Consider the following 19,683-nt stretch of genomic DNA (forward strand, 5'->3'; position numbering starts at 1 on the left):
AGTAGGTTTACTATTAAATTCTATCATTGTACTCTCCAAGTCCTCAGTTAAACTTAGTAATAAAGTTACTTAGCTAATCTCTTCTCAGAAATCTTTAATAGATCATTTTGAGAAAATATAGAGATATTAAAGGGGAATTATCAAGATGTCTTTAACAACACTGATAACAATCTTCAAGTATGAATGCTGTGGTAGCCATCACTCCTTTCCATAATTTCTTCAGGTGGTTAATTGCCTTAATGATAAGTGAAGAATGCACAATAGAAAGAGCATGACATCATAGTCATGGATTTCAAACTTTAGTACGCATCCAGATCATCTACAGAGCTGGTTACCAACGGAGCTGCCCAGGCCTCACCCCAGGCATTCGGATTAGGTATCTAACGGGTGGGACTTGGGTTTATGTATCTGTACCCGTCTCTACAGGCGATTCTGATAAACACCAACACTTGCCATCCATTCCCTCAAGACACTGATTAAAAAATTATCTTCTCAGGTGGATTTTCTAAAAAAAAAATACTGTAAAATTTTGGACCGTAATTACTTCAGACCAAAAAGAGAGACTGCCTCCTTCTGGATCCTCACAGAATCTTCTGCCATTTGGTACTTGACACACAATATATATTTTCAATTATCTTCACATTTTTTTCCTGCCAAATATGGTAACATTGAAAGCAGGACTATTCCTCCTCCATCTTTTTAATTTCCTTCAGTGCTTTTCGGAAATCACACTCTCAGGAAATATTCATTGACTGGCATTATAGAGTGACCTCTTTAGTAAGACACTAAGAATCAAATTGCTGTTGGTAGACTAAAAAAGCTACAAGAGCAAAGGGCATGAGTCTTTTTCACTGCAGATAAGCAAGGGGTTAATCATTTGGGGGTAGACTGAGTGGAGTTTTTCTATACTAAATCTTTCAGTGTTACTGCCACACAGATAAATTCAGGTGTTCCTCATGGAAAAGTGAAATTAAATTCAACAAACATTTATCGAGTGTTTCTGCTAAGGGAAAGATACTCTGATGTCAGGTACTGTGGGGGGCCGTCACTCTACAACCTCTAAGAACCTAACACGGTGCTTTATATCTATCCTACTCAAAATTTCTTTTCTATTCTAAAACTGATTTAAATTATAATTTAAGCACTTGTGGGAAAGAGAACAATTAGATACAGCCTCTTCTCTCAAGGAGCTTTGAATCTGATATTGGTTTAAAAGACCAAACAACCTACCCATTTACTGGGCTGAAAGTAAAGGGAAGTTAGTAACATTCCAGAAGGAAAAGAAATTTATTATGATAATAAAGTATAATAGTATATGTACATATGTATGTGCATAGAGAAATGTGAACATAAATTTAAGGGTCTCTAGATTTTCTATGTATGTAGCACAAAGTTCCCTGCTGAATACAAAGAATGTTTGTGTTTTAAGCTGGGATTATTTATTTTTTTATTTGATTAGTCAATAATACATCAGAGTGAGTACCTGTATTCATTCATTCATTCAACAAATATGTGAGCACTGGCTTTGTGCAAAGTGTTTCCTTCCATTTGGCCTGAGATAGATTCAGGTGCTCAAGCTTAAGAGACATTTTGGCCATTGCTTTTTTTGGTGGCATGAGACTGAATGAAAATCCTTTCCATTCAGGTTCTTCTCCGATCCTCAGAGACAAGTCTTTACCATAGATCATGCCATTGAAACTGGATTTAAAGGCAACACACACCACATTGCCAAAGATCTGACTGAAAGCTTGAAACTGGCTACTTCCATTCTCCGTCACAACTCAGAGCTCTCTTTATTCACTCTGCTCTGGTCGTGTTCCTGTATTATTCACAGTCATTACTCTCTCGCCCACTGTATTGTAGGCTCCTCTTTGGTATAAACGATGACACTTCACACTGTATCATCTTCAGCAATTAGCATAGTGCTCTGTACCAAGGTAGCCAATAAATGCTTGTTAAGTTGCTAAAAAACTAAATTGAAAACATGGTGCTAAATGTGGCTGTAGAGGTGATGATAGCATGGGATATGAAGACGTAGTTCTGCTCCCACGAAGTGTACATTTCAGCTGAGGGGAAAAAGACACATTCTCAAATAACTGCAATACAAAGTATGAAGTGATATGGGTCACAGAAGTGGTACAAAGGAGGTGCTATGAGAGTTCAGAGGAGGGAGAGATTACTTCCAGCTGTTCAGTGCCCAGTGTTCTGCTCGGGGCAGTGAGGACTATTGGATAAAAGAGAGAGTATTTGCTGCAATTGGATATAAAACTCACTAGTAGGACGAAACAGACAAACACACAGTTTCTGGTTATAAATAAAAACCCAAAGAGGCACATATTAAGTCCAAACTGTGTGGTACACTCAGCGCAATACTGCTTGTGAAAGCGAGACATTGATGGTGCAAGAGTGTTTGGCAAAGGCTTCACGGAGACACTCAGCACTGAGCCTACCACAGCGGACGGAATGACTAGATTAAAAGGGGGGATTTAAGACATGGGATGTAAGACTGGCAATGCCTCAGAAAGGAAGTTGAAAAAAGGAGATGCGATGCAGTTGCCCCTCTTCATAAAAATCAACCATCTGGAGCCTGAGGTACGGCTCATCAATTCCCTCCAATGAGCCCTCAACAGGGAGAGACAAGGATAGTGGATGAAGAGAGGGCTTGAGTTGCTCTGATAGTGGACGGATATCCCTGGATATCTTCAGGCTTTGCCTAGGGAACATAATGGTGTGCGCTCTGCCCCCTTGATCTTGCTACCCCCTATGAATCTGTTAAAGACATCGTTTCATATTTTAACTCACTTCTGACCTCTGACTCTTGCGCCAAATAATTGACACATTATGCTAAATATTTATGAAACTGGATATAAGACACCTTTTGATGAAAGATTAAAAAGTGCTATAAAAATAATTGTATACGAAAGTAATACGCCTCAGGAAAATTCATGGTATTCCGATTCCATCTTAAGGAAAAATGTAAGAGATAAAATGTTTTGTTTTGTTTTGTTTTTTCTGTAAAAACTTCACACTTTGCTCGTTACAGCTCCCAGATGAATGCTTACATTTTCAGAATATTTTTCTCACTGAAATGGAATCAAACACTTCTCCTCGATCTACCTTTGGCTCCTACTTTGAATGGATTCAAGATGCAGGCCAAATGTTTTTTGCTCAGTTTTATGTTTTCTTTCATTGAGATATATGCAAAAACCAGAGTTCTTATTGAGTTTAATAATTTTGTTTTCATATACAATCCTTGCTTCCAAGAAGATTTTTAAAGCAATGATGTTTTTTCATAGTAAAATCATATGTTATTTTTGTCTTGAATGGATATAAAAACGTGAAAGTAACATGGTGGGAAAATAGTAGAACATGGTCAACTATTTAGCATACCACAATAAATTATGTGAAAATAATATTACTACAGAAGTAATTTTTCTTATCAACAAGCCATAAGTATTAACTAGGGTAAAGTTGTCCCCAGAAATGATGTAGTAAAAAAAACCTAACAAATTACTGAATAAGAAATGCATATGAACTCTACTCTAGAATTCTGTTATACCAATTTGGAAAGATTTTCAAAATCCATTAGACGTAATGTGTAATGAAAGCTTCTAGTTTCGTTTTGAAAAGCTTCTTGTCATTTGCTTATTTCATCAGAAAAATCAGACAACCATAAGATTTTTATAATGGGTGCTTTAATTGCACTTAATATGACTAACTATACATGGAAGACACATAACACCCATGTATTTATATCAAAATATCGTGAAAACTGTGTGGTGTATATTAAAATTATGCAGGATCTACTTTTGTTTTGTAAAATTGTAGAAAATTTGTAAATAGCAAGGGTGACCTCCAGTGTGCAATAGGCTTATGCCATTGTATTTTTTCAGTAACAGAAACTGTGTGTTGGTCTATTCCAATTCTCTAAGAGTGCTAAAGGTAAGGAGAAAGGGAATTTTCTGTGTCAAAATGAGTTTGTAAGTTCAAAGCAATTGCTTCATTTTGTTTTTTGGTTATTTTGAAGCTTATGATGTCGCTTGGAATCTGAAAACACAAAAAAGCATTAATCCATGGGAAAATAATCTGTGACTAATAAAAGTCAGAAAACTATTTGTCTTATATACGATCTGATTAGGACTTATTAAAGCTTTGGAGAATAAGTTGAATTTACATTTTTTAAAATGCAACATACTCCCTTGCAAACAGTAAAACTACCTGACATAATCTCTATACACTGATACTGACACTTACAGCAAATAACAAACACCACCAAAAATCAAACTTAAAAAGCTTTTCAGAAAGTCATCAAGATCAAAAGCTTTTCACTGTAGATAAAATTTCTTTTTATGAAAAGCTAATGGCTTGCCACATTGTATAATATAATTTCTATTTGTCTCTAATCTCAACACAATAAAAACTATTCACATGAAAAGAAAAAGCCTGATGCTTTCCTTACAAGGCAATCCAACATCCCTCACTTCATCTTTTACACCGCAGATAATACAAATCATCCAGAGCTACCACGGAATTTTTTCTTTGCAGATTTTATTTTTATTTCTTTACTTGGTAAACAACCTAAACTTTGGGGGAATGAGGTTTCTTTTCAAAGGATTTTGTTAGTAAAACATCAAGTTCTGCCTTAGCTAACCAGACCACACAAAAGATCTAATTATATGGGTGCCCACAAGAGCCCCTGCCTGTCAGAGTCAGTGTCACTCAAGCTGTGTCACTCTTTCCATTAGGCATATCTACTTTCAAAGGTCTACACCATGGACGGTAAAAATTTGCTGCAGGCTGACTCTTGGCATAAAAGGTATAAGGCTGAGAACGAGTTGCTTTTTATGAATATTCATAACAATCAGTGTGGATTTCTTAAATTCCTAGACAGAGAAAAGTGTACATAACTACATGTGATCTGGTTTGTTTATATAATTTACAATATACATGGGGTGTGTGTGTATAAAATGTTTATTACTGATAGAATATAATTAATGAATTATTTAAAATTCACGTTGGTGATGATATGCTCTAGTTTTAATAAACTATGAAATTCCCAAGTATGGTATCATTTCAGAAATGGTAATTATTCCTTTGGACTTGTTATGATCTATCACGTCAAGAGTCTGTGTGTTACCTGCTAAGAAACGCCTGAGCAGGGCCTGACATGATGCACCCTAATGGCTCCAAAGGAGCCATTATCATCTATTGTGTCAATATTTTGCGTCTTAAAGAGGATCCACAGAAGAGTTCTAAACCAGGCCTTTGCATATCAGACAGTAATGATGACTCAATCTATTATGTCAATAATATGGTATAAAAAAGTCATTCTCTTGAATGTACACAATTACAGTCATAGGCATGTTTTGTCAATGATCTGCTTAGAATATTCTTTGAGTACTCGCAGAAGATAGCATTTTTCAGATTTCAATAGAATAAGTTTTTTTTCATTCTAAAAATTTGTTTTTGAATGTCATTTTAAATGTGGCAAATTAATACCATAAAAAGGTTTAGATCAAAAATTAAATTCACCTGAGCAAATTATTCTCACAAACTCCTCTTAAGTCAAATTAAGAGTCCCTCCAAATGTTTTAGATAACTTTGTATGTAAAGAAGATACCTTTTACTATCCTTCTGCAAGGAAACAATTCAAAATTATCAATGCAGTTTTGACCTTAATTCACAGCAATACATGTAGGTACCACAAGGGGCTCAGCATAGAAAATATGTAAGTACTCATTACATTCTACATTTTCTAATCAAAGGAGGAAAATTAAGGCCAAAGATCAGAGTCTACCAAGTTTTCAAGATATCATTATAAATGATGATTTTACTTTTGGAACAAATTTGTTAAAATGTATTAGAATTCTACTTCATTCGAGACATCAATCGTAGAATGTTGAACGTATTTTTAAACACTAAGAATTATTAAGTGATGCTTAAGAATACAGAGGGCATCTGAAAAATAATGTAAGCAAGAAAAATTATGATAAATTATTAAATTACAGTCCAATATAACTTCTTTCAAAGCTATGAATACATTTTAAGACTAGAGAGAAGAGAGTAACTTTTATGGCTTAATATTAATAAATTGACTTCTCATCCTAGTTATTTGTTAAAAACCTGTACTGGCAAAATACCAGCTATATTCATGTGCCAAGTTGAAGATCGAGAATTAAAAAAATAGTATCAGATGCCTTACACTTAACATAGGAATTCTAATAAAATGTCTTTTTTTGGGTAATTTTATACAAATGGATTAAGTATCCATAAAAAGTGAATACAGTGCTTTTTTCTGTGTATTGATTTTAAAGAAATAGTTTCTCAGATGTGTCAGACATGTCTAGATTTTTGAGTAAGAGAGTATTTTTTTTTTTTTTTTTTTTTTAATCTTGGCTCCGTTCTTACAAAGCAATGTTTTGGCAAAGTCGGCAAGTTCCTTAAACGAAGATCTTTTTCCCCCCTTCTCGGTATCAGGAGACCATTTTAATTCACTCACCAGCTAAATTCTCAAAGGGACAAGTGTATATGGTAACATAGGAGCCAATATCCTAGCTATCAGTTTTCATACAGCTTAGCTGGACCTTTACATTACGGCTGCCCCACATTTACTGTTCTTTCATTGCATCTGTCAGCATTTCCTGACAGCGCATTATGGAGCATGGCTACAAAGTCAGTATCAATCAGTCCACGATCATGCAGATATAAGAAGCAGACTATTGATAATGGGCCTTAAATCAGATCATCATGGTTTAAGCATAAGATTCTTAAAAGGTGGCAATCTCAAGGGAACTCCTACTTGCCTGCACCTGTTACAAACCCTACAAGCCAGTTTCTACTACCTACCACCTACAACTTCTCCGAAGGAAAAAAAAAAAAAGGATCCATTAAACACACATCACCATGTATCATTTTACATGGTAACACATTTCACCATGTAAAATGAAGCATGAAGCAAAAATGGCAATTAATACAACTTTTGCTCTATCTCTTTAAAAAAATGTGCAGAAGTAATACGTAATATCTCCCTTTACACTAATGAAGCCAGCCCCCCAAGCCCTACATATACATCACATTGATAGCAGCAGTTTTGTTGTGCTTTGGAAATGTCTTACTTCAAAAGCATTTCAACTTGATATGGCCATTTAACAAGCAAAGTGAGAGAATTCAGAGTTTAGAGGTATGCTACACCAAACTCAAGGCACCATGTTAAAAACAAAGGCATCTAATTTTTCCCAGACATAAATAATAAAACAAAACAGGAGTTGCATGCAAATTTAGTAACATAAAATTTAAGGTGATAAACAGAATGGAGGCTGGCTTCTTGTTTAGTATTCCTTAGTTATCACCATAATTGCTGCATGTCTGTCATCACTAGCAAAAGAAAAAAGTGTCTTTCTCAGCTGCTCCCCTGCTTGTTTTGTTCGCTGTATTCTTGTAAAGTGGGAGAAAATAAGTGTCATTTAATGAATAGTGCTATTCTTTGTCTGACAGCTTCATATCTGTTAGGTGTAGGAGGCCTCGTACTTTCTTTTTCTGATAATGTTTTTGACAGTGTGCTAAATTCCTCCCCCAAAAGGCCGGCGTGTATATTCTGCTAAAAGGGGCTTCATCTATCCTGAATGGGTGCCCTCTTTTAACCCCCTTCAGCTTCTGTTCTTACATTAATTGAGCTGATCAGATTGAGCATATGAATTTGTCTTTGATGTATTCGTATGTTTAGTTGACGTTGCTCTCTCTCTCATTGGCAGCGGACAGAGCTCTCAGACAAATAGGACTGTTGCCATGGTAACAGGCAATAGCTAGGGATCTCTTGAAAAATATTTTTATTTCAAAATTCAAACTGGAAAATTCTCCCTGGATATGGTTCTCAGTTCTAAACGTGTCATATCTAATGATGAATGCAATTAGGAATCCCACCAGTGTTTTAAATAATAAATTAGCCTAACTTTCTAGGCCTGGCATGATGACATACAAATACTAAAAAGGCGTCTTCCTTTTTAAAATCCGTGACAAAGGACTTATTAATGACTTTTGTTCTTAGGATTTCAAATTAAAACAGATAGTAGGCTAGTGATAGTGCTTTCTATCTGCTGAAAACCAGAGGCCTAGGGGTAAACTTATTATTTTTTTTCTAAAGAAAACACTTCAAGCTGCTCTGATATTTGGGTATTTCATTAAAAAAAAAGCAGGTGTAGAAATCCTTCTATAAATGTTGAAGGCTATAGCAGTTGGTAAATCTCAGTGGATAAAAAATGCCCATAGCCATTTTTAATTACTGAGCATGAAAAAAAGGGATGGATGGTAAACATAAGTTTTATAGATCACTATCATCTTACAATGGTGGAATTTTCAAATTCTTACTATTTTATTTGAAATACAAGAGAATATAGAAATAAGTAGTTCAATACATGATATAAATGGTATTTATTTTTAAAACAATTTATTCATGGCCATACAATTCCAGTTATATTAATTATTATTTCGTCCCGATGTGGGGTTTGGAGAACAATGAAAATCACTGTACAGTTGGGCAGTTTCAAGGATCTGACATAACGTGTAATCACATAATAAAGAGGGTTATTAAAAACCAACCCAATTTTTCTATTTGTTAAACTCATTGTTCAGTTCTTTGGTATTTGTTTATCACTGTGTTTATATGTCAAAATGCAGAACTTAGCTTTTTGACTTTAACCGGCAATGGTGCTACTTTCTGTAAGTCAATATAAGAAAAGCAAACAAATCCATGTATGTTATGGGTTTGTCTGAGGAAAATCAATCGTACTCAAACTTTAGAAGGTCAGCATACAAAATAACCAACAATTAAATTAAATTAAATCCAAACAGTATGTTAAATATGGCTTTACATCTGTACATGTAAAAAAGTTTGTGCTTAAAGCAAAAGAGAGAAAAAAAGATAAACCTAAAATATTAACAGGTACTAATTTCTACTCTTTTGCTATTATTTTCTCTATAATAATTTTGACTATTATTACATAGCATATGACTATTACAAGTTTTATTTTAGGTTATGCTACTAAATCACATGAAATATTACTTTTCTCCTCAAAAACTGAAGTGTAATATTTCCTAAAATACCCCCAAAAAACCTGTTAAATGAAAAACTGCAGGGGACTAGCAAAGGACATCTCAGCTTCTATTGGTAAGTGAACATTTCTCCCCTTAACTCTATTTCTGGTCTGTTTCATCCAAAAACCCACAGTGAAGACACAAAATCCAAATCAACTTGAGATTTCCTAATGATAGCTGTGGCCTCCTGCAGCGCTCCTGGAAGGGAAGCACATACCTGGGAGGTCCAGGCACGTCCCTCACCCCACCTGGCTGTCCTGAGGGTCATATACAAATAGTCAGGTCTGATGGAGAGGATATACTGTTTCTTCCTCAATAAGGCTTTAGATGTTTTTTCTGAGTTGGGGAAATATGACTTCTTTGCACTCTTTCAGAGTAGTTAAAAACAATATTAAAAAGTTTTATTATTATTTTTATATATTTATTTATTTATTTATTTATTTTTGGCTGCATTGGGTCTTCGTTGCTGTGTGCGGGCTTTCTCTAGTTGCAGCAAACGGGGGTTACTCTTTGTTGTGGTGCATGGGCTTCTCATTGCAGTGGCTTCTCTGGTTGCAGGGCATGGGCTCTAGGCGGGCGGCCTTCAGTAGCTGTGGCTCGCGGGCTCTAGAGTGGAGGCTCAGTATCTGTGGCTCTCGGGCTTAGTTGCTCCACAGCATGTGGGATCTTCCCAGACCAGGGATCGAACCCGTGTCAGGCGGATTCTTAACCACTGCGCCACCAGGGAGGTCCTCTTTTATTGTTTTTTAAAATTACAAAGGTAATTCAGACTTCTCACGCAAAAGCCAAAAAAATATCTTGGAAGCATCCCTTCATCCCTAAAGCTGACCACCCCGCCTTAAAAGAACCACCATCTTCAAATCAATAATTGGTTAGGCATCCATTAAGATGTACAGTAAAAGCCATTTTGGAAGCACCACATTTCATTTACCATCTACCTTAAGACCCATGATAATAAGTGGTATGGGAAAGGAAAAAGAAAGCAGGAAAGTTTTTCTGTTTTTTTTTTTTCCTGTGCCTAAATTAGATAGTATGGCATGAAAAATAATACGGTTTCACCTCTCAGTCATCAACAGCCACAGCCCTGGAGCGGGGAGGGAGTGAATTCTGGCAGTTCCTTCCTCACCACTGTCACAAACCCTCTAAGAGCCTGGAAGTCACAATTCTCAGTGTCCTCCGAGTCTTCCCCGGTCTGGGAGCCACTTCCTTGAGGCGACTGACAACCCAGAAGCGAGAGTGCATGCTCCTCCCTGGAGTACCATGCTGCCATGTTGGGGTGTAAGAGGAAAGCCTGGCCTTTAAGTGTTTAAAATATTTTGAAAACACAAAAGCATGATGATGCCAGTTGTTTCTCCTGCTCAGCACTGCACAGACCTGCTCCAAACACTGAGTGGCTCATTGGCTTTGGAGCTCAAGGCTTAAATCAGCTCCACAGGCGGCCAGCAAGCCAAAATGAATGCTAAGCACGTTGTTCTAAAACCCAGGCTGCATCCCACAACTCCAGGGATATAACTTAAAGACAATTTACCTCAGAAAATATAAGGCAGCTCAGGGCAGTGGAAAGAGACCTAGATTTGGAATCAGAATGACAAGGTCAGACATTTCTCACCAGCACCCAGACCTTAAGTGACCTTCCTGAGTCATAACATCTTCATCTATAAAATAGGGATCACAATATTAGCCCTCCTCCCAGGGTTATTGTGCAGCAAAAACGAGATGACACATACGAATTTGTTTTAAAATGTGTGTTAAAATATATATAGATTGCACTTGAACCCTATATCCTCTATATTTTAAAAATTAGAATCAAGCATATTGATTTTGCCATGTAAGCTACATTTCTCCATAAAATCTTCAAATGTATACTTATCAATCATGGATAACTAATTAAATTTTATAATGTATCACATTAAAATATAAAACATTAATTAAAAAAATACTTCTTTAGAATTAAGTGGTTTGTTTTCATATATTTAACTTAAAAAAGTCTAATTCCTATATACCATACCACTTTTTTTCTGCAACAGAATATGCTTTTGAATTCATTAATTTAGAAAGTAAGAGAAATTAGAGAGGAAATTAGTCAAAGGCCAAAATTATGATTCAGTAAATTAGAATTAAATAGAACTACTTGAGAAATATAGAATTTATTTTGATAAAAAATTTCCTGTTTGCATATTTCAGAAAATTTAAATTAGATTCATTAGTAATCATGTCTGTTATAGATGATATATAAACATGTATACTATATCTATGTATATATAATAGATATAAAATTAGGTAAGATGGCTATAAATACACAAACTAGTCTCTGAATTGTAGGTAGATTATAGTCTGAAAGTTAATGAGGCAATTGCTTATTAACAACTTGGGTATATTTTCTCATACAAACAACATTAACATGATGTTATGGGCCCAGGCTACCTCAGAAAAAATCCATTTGACCCATAATTTACCATAGGGATTAATAACCATACATGGACAAGAATTGCCTGTAGAAAATACACATTTGCCCTTGTTGGTGCCCCCTTGCTCTTTCACTGATTATTGGAGAGTTGGAAAGAGTGGTACACAGGGCTGAGCTCTGACAGTCCAGAGAGCAGATGACAACTTGTTTACTTTTAGAGGAAAAACTACTCAAAAGATCAGGAACAGGTATAAAGAACGATGGCAGAGATGATATATGCTATTTTCCGGTACATAGCAAAATAATTATTAGCCAAAATAACATTAAATAGAAGAACTAAGCAAGCTGCTATTTGTGGGAAATGAGAGGAGGTTGAAGAATTAGGGCAGGACCAGGAATGTTGGCACTGTGGCTGCTGGGTAGGTGGAAAAAGAGGAGAGGCTTAACAGGGGTGCTTTCTCCCTAATACTACCCCTTCTTATCCCTACAAAGATTGTCCTGGGTTAGTCGTAAATCGATCCAAGAGCAAGGTGAGAAGCACTAAGAGAAACTGGGAGTAAGGAGGGCACATTTCTGTAGATGGTAGTACCAGAGTTGGTATTGAGGAAGAAAAAGGAAAGGCAACAAGTCCAAGTGCGTTCACTGAAAAGGAGAGGGGTACCCAAAGCCATGGCTGTCTGTGAACATTTGTGAGAAGAACTCAAGAGAGACGGAGAGCAGCACTTGATCACTCCCTCTCTCCCTGTGAGCCTCACTGGCCTCTCAGGACACCACATTCTCCTAGTTTTCCTCCTGCTCTACTGACCATTCTTTCTCGGTGACCTAACAGGATCTTGCTCCTCCCAACTTCTCGTTGTTAGCGCTAGGTCCCAGATCTCAATCAAGATCCAAATCAGTCCCGTCCTGGCACACACTGCTGTCTGAACTATGATCACTGCCATAATAACTCCAACTCCAATCCCTCCTTTGAGTTTCACATTCTTATGCCCATCTTTTACTCCTCCCGGATGATGCCTTAAAGGCATCTCATATGTAATATGTACAAAATAGAACTCCGGATTGCCCCCCAACCCCGCCAAATTCCATCCTCGCCCAGGTTTCTTTATCTCCACAAATCACATCCTTATTCACACATTGGTTCAGGTCCATAGCCTGGGAGATATGCTTGATTTGTTTCTCTCACATCTCGCACTCAATCCATCAGCAATCCTTCAAGTTCTATTTTTCATATGGTTCAACTCAGTATCTTCAAAATAGATGCCAAGTCCAATTAGGTGAACCTAATTCCACCTGGGACTATTGTTGCAGCATTCTAATTTTTCTCTTCCACTCTTTTCACCCTTACAGTCTATTCTTGTCATAGCAATCAAAACAGTGCTGTAAATGTGTAAGTCAGATTACATCCCTTCAAGCTGAATACCCTCCAAAGACTTGTTATCTCACAACATCAAAGCCTTTCTGTGTGATCTGGCCTCTGGTCACCTTTGCCTTCCTCTCCTTCCTCTTGCATTTAGCTGCAGACATAATGGGCTTCTTGCTCTTCCTGGATCATGCAAAACTTGTTTCTGTCTCTGAACAGAACGGCTGTTCCCCCTGCCTGATGTGAAACTTCCTTAGAAGTTTTCATAGCTTGCTCCCTCGGGTCACATAAATATCATATATTCCTTCCCCGGTTACCTTATCTAAAAAGTCATCTATCCTCCATACCCCTATGTGCTTTACTTTATGTCATAGCCTTTATTACCACCTGATGTTATGTTACATATTAATTCATCAGTTTATTGTCTATCATTAGAGTATAAACTTTAAGAAGGTAAGGATTTTGTCCAACTTGTTCTCTATAGCTCCCCCTGAGCCTAAAATAGTCCTGACCTAGTAGGTATGTCAGTGCTCATTTTGACATCCCAAATCTTTCATGTCTTACAAGGGAAAATACTAGTTACTCCTATTGATACATAAAAATCATGTCTTACAAAGGAAAAATGTTATGGTACTTGGCCTTTAATCCACCTTTCAGAATATATTTTGCATGATTATTTTTTTAATAATGATTTTCAAAACCAGTTGGATTTTTCAAAAGCAGTTAAGACCTTTAAAAGTAAGTACTTTCTAGAAGTACATACTAGGAGAGGAAAAAAACGAAAAGGCTGACATTCTTTACTCTTATATTTTTAAAACGTGTTCTGAGATTTAAGAAGTAATTATGTAACTCTTCCTACTGAGATTTTGTTAAATAATTTACTATGTGACAGTTTGTGTCACAGTTTTTCACACTATATCTGGAGTTATGAATGAAACTATAAATGGCCTACTACTATGATCTAAAATAGAAATCCCAAGGGTAAAGGGTTTATTTATATTAATGGGTTAAATACCATAAAGTTATCGGCTATCTAGGAGAAATATTATGAATAAATGCTAAAACTTTTCAAGAGTTATGAAAGTGAGCATTGTATGCTATTTATTTACACTATGTATTCAAAGTTAACGGCATAAATATTACTAATAAAAAAGCTGGTACTTATAAAGTGCTTACTTTGTGCCAGGTACAATTTGAAGTCTTTTATTTGATAATTCATCTAATCCTTGCAACAACTTTAAAAAGCAGCTCCATTTTACAGATGAAAACGCTGAGGCCTTGAAAATTTGGCTGTCCAAGATCACACAGCTAGGAGGTGGTAGAGCTAAGATTTGAAACTAAGCAATCTAGCTCCAGAGCATAAAAAATTAACCGCCTTGGATTTACACCACATGCTCTTTGCTCTGTGATTCTGCCAGCAAAGCGTATTCCAGTTAGCAAAAGAGGTTTTTATACGTAAGGGATTATTAATAATGGGAAATTCTTTCCTAACACTGTACTTTGAAGGTAGCTAATCACCCTTTGCTTTGAAAATGTTGGTCACAGAAAACAATTTATTTAACACATTGCTCATCTTCTAGTGGTCTTCAATTCTTTAAAGGTACACTCATTAAAATCATGTTTAACAGAAAATAAATTTCCTTTAGTAAAGTTGAATGTGTATAATTCCTAGAAAAGAAAGATTTTTTCACAAAAAAATAAGTTACAAATGATTATAACATAAAAGTTTATTATTAATTTCTTACTCTAAATTCCAAACAAACTACAGACATCTTACCAACACACAGATATTGTTTTAAATTAGTTTTTACATAATTTGCACAGGTCAAAAGCCAAACAAAAATTTCAAGAGGTATGCCAAGAATGAAACCTGATTTTAGGGCCTTAGAGACTAAAATTTTGTTGACTTTTCCTCTGATTTCTAACAACTCTAAAATCATTCTCAATGGAAAGTAGGAACTACAGAGATAAAAAAATATTTCAGGCTTTAAAACTCTTTTCAGAACAGAATAATGTGTATGTACTAAGCCACAAGAGGCACTGATTTCTTGGCCATCTATCTTTTAATATCTTAAATTTCTCTGTCACTGATATGTTGTCTTTTTAAAGGCACATAACCTAAAAAAACCAAAAAATAAGTTTGCAATAACTTAAAGGTTGCCCAAACTACCAGAAACTAATCAAAGTTACCCATATATAAACAAATTGCCAAATAAGGCTATCATCTACTAAATATATAAGCTAATAAATTTAAAAATCACTATAAATTTCCTATATGTTAGATTGTCCAACACTCTGCATTCTACAGGGATGCTTTGCACTCCAGCTGTAGCAGTAAAATTACTGAAACTGTAATTCTCTTAATATTTAAATAATATATTAAAATTTAATTTTCAGCACCTGGAAGAATCTGTTTATGTGCCAGCAAATGAGGTAGCTGGGCCTGGAGCTCCTTATACATATGGGACTCAAAAACAACCTATCACAAATAATTACTAAGCTAGAGCAGCTGTAGTCACCACAGTAGTCATTTAAAAATCAGGTCAAAGTTGCTTGAATTCTTTTCCATTTCCAAGACACTGTGTGCATAAATTCTATGGTGTTTATCTTTTTCTATTTACCGCATTTCGTAAATTATTTATTTTTACTGATAATTGTAGATTGGGGTGGAAAGGGTAGCAAGGGTATCTTGTGAATTTTTTTTTTTTTTTTTAAGTTGGGCATGTTAAAATAAATTAAGCTCCTGATTTCTCAGGTTCTTTAAATGGCTTACATGAATGCGCCGATCTGAAAGCATATGTATTTGTTCAATCTGTTTACAGGAAGGATTATATAGTCTGTGAATAAACAAACAAACAAAAAACTAAAGTATATTTACTGCTGTATGTATCTAGCTGTCCACACACATTGTGTGTGTATGAAATGAGTCTAAATATAGATACACACATACCTCCTTAATAAGATATTCTTCAATGTATTCTCTATATTTTTTCAAAATCATGATGCCATCTGGTCAATGTATAAAAGAAAATCATTTAAATTTTATAATTTATTAAATCGGAACAAATTACTGGGGGGAGGGGACTACTGAATTGAAGATTCAAAAACATTTTGTATTTTATACACTTTCATTCACACCTAAGAAAGTAAAACCGTTTTAAAGAAGGTGTTATATAGACACAATTCCTAAATTCACAACCCTCTCTGAAATTGGATAGGTATATATCTCTCCTCTTCCATCTCTCAGCATTCCTAATGTACTTACTAAGAAATAAAAACTCAAGAGAGCATTGAACATCTTAGGATTTTTTCCATCACTTTAGTGAGACTCACATTGCTTTACCCAAAAGCTCTAAATAAAATGAAAATTAATTTGAAAAGTATATTTAGTAAAAGGATGACAATGGCAATAAACTCTATTCAAATAGAAATTTTAATTGCTTTGAGTTATTTTTAGATCTCCAATCAGATTCCTGGACATGGGAAAAAGTCTAAATGTCTGTTTTTGGAAAGCATCAAACGACATCCTACACCTGATATTTAGAAAGAAAATAAAATAAGATTTTTTTTTGTTGGAGGGAAAGATGGGGATTAGGGGATAGGAAAAAAATGTACCAAGAATTTATACACTATTACCTTCAATCATTTTGATGCGAGTCATTCATACCACCACCATGCTAACAAGACATCCAATTTACTAAACAATGAATCCTGAAAATACATTTAAAAGGTACAAATGACTGTCCAAAGAATGACACTGAAAAATATTAAGTAACAGCTCTACCTCAAGATAAGCCTCACCATTAAAGAGTTTTAATGAAGAGAGCCTTCAAAGGCTAAATCAGGAGGCATTGATTAGATTGCCTCTAACTTTGTGTTTTGACACCTTCGTCTTTCGTGGCATTATATTGTCTCTGTGCATCTTACAAAGGAAGCATTTTACTAGGCCCACACAAGAACAGGAGACAGCAATGCTTATAAAAGAGACTGTCAAGGGTGTGAGCCAAAATGGGTCTCATTTGGATTTCAAGTGAAGAAAACTCCTAATGCATTTCATTACAATGTATGCGAACCTTTGAAAAGAAGGATGGATTGGGATTCTCATCCCTATTAATTTATTGAAATGGATTCAGTTTTTTCTTGTATATCAAGAGAGACCATGTGTTTCAAGCAAGGTAACAATATTATAGTCCCAATAACCAAATATGATATGATTCAGTATGCCCTTCTGTGAGATAAAGAGGATGCAATTTTCCTGATAATTGGGATTTGAGTTTAAAAATAAATCCTACAATAGCATGGCAACAAATAAATATTCTTTGTTACTATCAGTTTTAAAGATATGATCAAGCTGCTATACAACACAGGGATTGATTCAGTCTTTGTTACCAGGGCAGGCTTTTTACCATTTGAAATCCTATTTTTCCCTTACTACTGTCATTCACATACTGACTTTTTATTTCATTGAGGAATTGTGTGCATGATGTAATTAGGATAACACCAATGAAAGTCATATTTTATTAAAAGATAGTGAAAAGAGAACGAGACAAAGTCACAGCATTTTAAGCACTGTATTGTGGTCTATATATACCTTCCTTCATAAGAATGTTCTAGTCATCAAGGCACCTATTAGGTAATTCATGATTTTTAAAAAAGGTGCTTATATTTGGCTGATTCTCCAACTTCATTAAAATGATAGCCACCATTCAAAAAATTTCAATCCTTAACCACGGAGAAATGCCATGAGCTAATGCTCTTAGACATCCTAAATAATTTCATAAATCTACAGGATTACAAATATAAGACATATGCTCTCATTGCTCTTTAACACCATTAACATTTAGAGATGATTGATTATGTTATACCAATAACATTCAGTGAATTCAAAGCTGATCTATTTTTTATGTAAATCACACAACCTGCTAGTCAAATTAAAGGTTAAATATACATAAAGTCTTAGAATAAAATACAGATAATCTTTCACATATAACATGGACCCACGATGCACACACTCAAATGTAATAGGAACCACAAATTCACAGGTTGCTTACTAACCAAATCCAGAAAAACTGTATGAGCATGTCCTCCTTATGTTGCTATACATTTTATTCCAAATGGGAATAATATATCCACAGCTAAGTAGAAATGCAAAATATAGCTAGAAAACACAATTGGGAATAAATGTACATTTACAAACTTGGAAAGAACCCTCTATAAACAAATTCATATTCCTCATTTAAATTTTCCCAAGGATCTAACTATAAAATAGGTGCACTAAGAAAACATATAAACCAAATATTCAGCATGTGTACATACATGTTGATGTATGTGTGTATACAGATATTCTTCAAGCAACAGAAAACTATATACAAAAATTCTAACAGCGAATCTCAATTAAGCTTAGTATATGATTATTTTTTTAAGAAAGTTTATACATCTTCCTGTAATACAGACAATAGAGTAATTTTTTGATGAATTGTAATTAAATTAGAATGATGCATGTTTCTTATTTTTATATTGACAGTTCTTGTATTCTCAGGCAGAGCCTATTCCTCACAAATATACAACAGGTTACTTGTTGAATAATGTATTTCAAGTACTTAAAATTACCAGGGAGTTGCCTAAGATCTATACATGAATACATATTTTGGCCTTACTTTTCATCATTGCATGTCTTCAATTGAGTATATTTTATAATCTCCTAGCAAAGCAGTTAATATCAGTTTTTTTTCAGAACATAACAAAGATAATAATACCATCTTTATGATATAAACTTTATGACATTCTGAATAAAACTGACAAGTATAAAATTTGATCCATAAAATAACTGATATACTTATGTTAATTCACCTTTTAAAAGATATTATGTGTTGCTTCGTTTTTTTGACAAGGCTTCCATTCATACTAGAGACATGTTGAAAAACACTATATTTTCTCTCAATAAGGAAAGTCACTTTACCCACTATCATGCTTGTTCTGTCTCAATAAAAAATCAATCATCAAATGCTTGCTTCCAAGTTTTACTTGTTAAACTGCCAATTTATGCATACAGTTTGGCTCAGCAGAATTTCACTCAGTACCATTTCTTTCATTATTATAATTTTGTACATCTCATAAAATGTTTTAAACTCGGGGGTAGGGGAAGTAACGAACGTTTATATGTGTTTCTATGCAGCATTTAATGTTATGGTTAAAATACAGTGGTAGGATGTAGTTCCAAATCATCATTTTTAAAGAAAAAGAAAAACTATATCTTTCTGTAGTTTTTCAAAGTAATAAAGGCCTGATTGATCCCACTGACTAAGGCAATTGAATCGGTTGTCTAAATGGTAGCAACGTCAATGTCAGATATGTGGTTATCTTTTCATCTGGGCACATTCTTGAATGTAAAAATCAGATGTTTGAAGGACGTCTCACTGACCTGTTATGGCCTCTACGACTCTCAAACACAATACTAGTATTCCTTATATAAGTGCCACATTTTGGATAAAAACCGTTTCATCAATGATGCCTTTGCGACATCTGGCGGTCCTTAGGATATATAAAAATTACTTTTTGTTTTTCCAAATCTATCGGTACTTGAAATTCCAGACCAAAAGCCTTTGATACCCCCTAGCGGGGGCACAAAAGCACTCTGGCCTGTAAGCTAGGACGTGGACTACCATGAATCCATATGGTGCAAAAGGTCACAAATCTTGAGATGTGGTGACATCATGACAATAAGACACTTTCTAGACAGAAGCTGACCCATTTTGAATATAAAAAGGACCCTGATCACTTGTTCCCACACATTTAAGACTATAGAGAAAAAAGAAATATGCTAAGT

General features: G+C 35.0%; 1 protein-coding gene across 6 annotated transcripts in view; it reads right to left on the reverse strand.

The window, feature by feature from the left end:
* Nucleotides 1–19,683, reverse strand: part of KIAA0825 (KIAA0825 ortholog) — a 414,587-nt gene that overhangs the window by 156,917 nt on the left and 237,987 nt on the right. The window contains exon 22 of one of the 6 annotated variants that reach the window (XM_057539768.1): nucleotides 17,910–18,015. The exons of the other annotated variants lie outside the window; for them this stretch is intronic. Coding sequence (XP_057395751.1) covers nucleotides 17,946–18,015 — 70 coding nt within the window. The 3' untranslated portion in view covers nucleotides 17,910–17,945. Of the gene's footprint in view, nucleotides 1–17,909; nucleotides 18,016–19,683 lie in introns of those variants that run through there. 6 annotated transcript variants of the gene reach the window in all.

The sequence above is a fragment of the Balaenoptera acutorostrata genome, chromosome 2, assembly GCF_949987535.1.
Source record: "Balaenoptera acutorostrata chromosome 2, mBalAcu1.1, whole genome shotgun sequence".
In the NCBI taxonomy this organism is placed as follows: Eukaryota; Metazoa; Chordata; class Mammalia; order Artiodactyla; family Balaenopteridae; genus Balaenoptera; species Balaenoptera acutorostrata.